This window comes from Centroberyx gerrardi, chromosome 14, assembly GCF_048128805.1.
Source record: "Centroberyx gerrardi isolate f3 chromosome 14, fCenGer3.hap1.cur.20231027, whole genome shotgun sequence".
NCBI lineage: Eukaryota > Metazoa > Chordata > Actinopteri > Beryciformes > Berycidae > Centroberyx > Centroberyx gerrardi.
In genome coordinates this window covers 12,849,388-12,852,746 of record NC_136010.1, presented here as the reverse complement: position 1 = coordinate 12,852,746, position 3,359 = coordinate 12,849,388, and the positions used below count along the sequence as shown (strand labels likewise).

The window sequence follows — 3,359 nt, the reverse complement described above, 5'->3', positions numbered from 1 at the left end:
TGCAGATACAGAGGGCACAACAACAACAACAACAACAGAGTGGACTTGGTTTGCGCTGTGTGGTGCATCTCTCAGTCTCAAGGACAGAGGAAATTATGTGGGAGAGACAGTGCAGTCTAAATGTGAGCCCTGTGTCTGGAGGAAGCTAGGCCTACGCTATCACTGCACAGCGCAGTTAATTATGCACTAATGTATGCACAGCCCCAGTTACCCTGCGCTACCTTCTCCTCCTACAGCCTGTATTGGGGTCATTACAATGATAAACAGGGTGTGTACTTCTCCTCTCTTTCCCTGGGTGTGTGTGTGTGTGTGTGTGTGTGTGTGTTTGTATGTGAGAGAGAGAGAGAAAGGAAGAGAGAAATTGGATGTGTGTGTGTATGTATATTCTGTACCATTCTGTTCTATGGTTGATTGTTGATCAGTTCGATTTAGCTAAGCTCATTCTCTGTACAGTCCTTTGAGATGTGCATGTGATAAAGGGCTATGTAAATAAACAAACTTGTATGTGTGTGTGTGTGTGTGCATATGAATATCTGTATTTCAGAACTAGTTACTAAGAGATACTATTGTGCATGCACTCTAGAGTAGGAGTGGGGAGGTCATGTTTTAACATTTGGGCTGAATGCCAGCCCATAAAATGTCATTGGTTCATGCCAACAATTCGCATTGTAGTGAGTTGAACCGTTCTAACATATCTCAATAACAATCTCTAAGGAAGCTCTCTACGGGCCTCCACTTGCTACTTATATTTAATTTAGTGTTTGTAGTTCTCCTTATTTACTGTTGCATGACTCATCACAGTGCCTCCACAATAACAGACTGTTGAAGGAGGCAGCAGGGAATTCACTATTATATATTTCTGTCTAGAAGAACTGAATGCTCCCCTGCTATTATCATTTCTTCTTTTCTTTCAAAGCTGTCTTTCCATCCCCCTGTTCTAGTTCCTTTGCCCTCTTTATTCTCATTCTTCCTTCTTTTCCCTCTCTCACCCGTCTTTCTCTCACTGCTGGTTTCCAAAGAGACTGGTATCTAAGGAACAAGGAGTCATGATAGAACATGCACTTTCAGACGTCATAGTCTCGTCACCTGATGACAATTAACACAAATAAATCCTTAGACATGGACAGAAACACACTGACTCTCTCTTTCTCTCTCTCTCTCTCTCTCTTTCTTTTTATCTCTCTCTTTTTATCTCTTTCTCTCTCATTCTACAGGTGTTGGAGGGAGAAGAGAATAGTGGGCTTTTTTTTTGTCCTGTTAAGTCCTGCTGACGGCTGGATGCTCTGAGCCCTGCTGCTGATCCTGGTGACAGTGCCTCCCATCTGTGTATCTGTGTGTGTGTGTGTGTGTCTTATCCTGGGGCCCAGAGGCGTGCTGTGGCTGAACTGCAGCCATGGAGGTGGCACTGGTAGACTTTGAGAGCCTGGACGACATTGACAGCAGCCTGGAGGATGAGGTGGACAACTACGCTGATGAGACCACGGCTCTCACGGTGGACATGCCTCCAGAGCACAGCAGCCCCGGCAGCAACCACCACCTCCGCGCCCCTCAACTTACCTCTACGCCCTCCCACCACAGCCCCGTGCCCTCCTGCATTTGGGAGTCCTCGTCATCCTCGCCCACCCCACAGACACAGACACTGGGTGTGCCCCAGTCCCCGTCGATGCCAACCCCAAGCAGACGGGGGCGCAGCAGCTGCGCCAGTATGATCTCCAACTGGAAATTGCTGCTAAGCAGTGAGGGCACCAAGGAGAGTGAGACGATCTTCAGCCGACTGGCTAAGGAGTGCTGCGAGGACCTGTTTGTAGATAAACGCGGGCTGGACGACGGAGACCAGAAAGTCATCATAAACATCGCCGGCCTTCGCTTTGAGACACAGCTCAAAACATTGGACCAGTTTCCCGAGACTTTGCTAGGAGACCCTTTGAAGAGGATGGACTACTTTGATCCAATGAGGAATGAGTACTTCTTTGATCGGAACCGACCTAGCTTTGATGGGATCTTGTATTACTACCAGTCAGGGGGTAAAATCAGACGTCCGGCTAATGTTCCCCTGGATGTGTTTGCAGATGAAATTGTGTTCTATGAGCTGGGGAGCGAGGCCATGGAGCAGTTCAGAGAAGATGAAGGCTTCATAAAGGATGTTGAGATCCCTCTGCCTACCAATGAGGTGAATAGGCAATTCTGGCTGCTGTTTGAGTACCCAGAGAGCTCCAATGCGGCCCGGGGCGTAGCGTTGGTATCTGTTTTTGTTATTGTCATCTCCATCATCATCTTCTGCATGGAAACGCTGCCAGAGTTCCGAGAAGACATGGACCCAATCATGCCCACTGCGGTGCAGCCTTTCAACCAGTCCAGAGGTTTGGGTTCTCTGGCCCCACACAATACTAAGCCCACAACTTTCTCCGATCCCTTCTTCATCATTGAGACTGCCTGCATTGTCTGGTTCTTCTTTGAGCTGTGTGTGCGATTTTTGGTCTGTCCTAGCAAAAGGGATTTTTTCCACAACCTCATGAACATCATTGACATTGTATCCATCATCCCCTACTTTGTTACTGTGATTACGGAATTGGTCACGACGCCAGAAGAGAACTCGGGTCAAAACATGTCTCTGGCCATTCTGCGCATCATCCGTCTGGTCAGGGTGTTTCGTATCTTTAAACTCTCACGTCACTCCAAGGGACTCCAGATCCTGGGACAGACTCTGAAGGCCAGCATGCGTGAGCTGGGCCTGCTCATCTTCTTCCTCTTCATCGGAGTCATCCTCTTCTCCAGTGCTATCTACTTTGCTGAGGTAGATGAGCCTAGCACACAGTTTGTCAGCATACCTGATGGCTTCTGGTGGGCCGTTGTCACCATGACTACTGTGGGCTATGGAGACATGTGTCCCATCACCATGGGGGGTAAAATGGTGGGCACCTTGTGTGCCATTGCTGGTGTGCTGACCATCGCTTTGCCTGTGCCTGTTATCGTCTCCAACTTCAACTACTTCTACCACAGAGAGACGGAGGCGGAGGATAAGTTGCCCCTGGCAGATGCTGTTGAGCAAGCCATGAAGGCTGACACAAACACCACCAACCAGGGGAGCAATACCTCGCTTAATAAGGCCAATGGCGTCTGGCAGAGTGACAAAGGGAAATAACTGTGCAGGGAAGAGGTAGAAAGAGACTCCACTAGTCAGCAGGAGAAGAAAGACACTTTAGCACAAAGCAGGACAGGACCTTTTAAAGAGAAAAAAACTTTATGCCACAATTAAGAAATGGCTTGAAAATGGATAGAGTGTATGGAGCAAATGAACTGATCTCCCTCAAGTAATGGTCTAACAAACAGGATCAATGAGATATTAAATTTATATAATA

General features: G+C 47.8%; 1 protein-coding gene across 1 annotated transcript; it reads left to right on the top strand.

The window, feature by feature from the left end:
• Positions 1-1,393: 1,393 nt before the first annotated feature.
• kcna10a (potassium voltage-gated channel, shaker-related subfamily, member 10a) lies at positions 1,394-3,142 on the top strand. Its single transcript, XM_071906308.2, has one exon. The coding sequence runs from the start codon at positions 1,394-1,396 to the stop codon at positions 3,140-3,142; it is 1,749 nt and encodes a 582-aa protein (XP_071762409.2).
• Positions 3,143-3,359: the final 217 nt, after the last annotated feature.

Bases quoted from the DNA above. Each gene is read 5' to 3' on its own strand.
- kcna10a (XM_071906308.2), top strand. From the start codon at position 1,394: ATGGAGGTGGCACTGGTAGACTTTGAGAGCCTGGACGACATTGACAGC.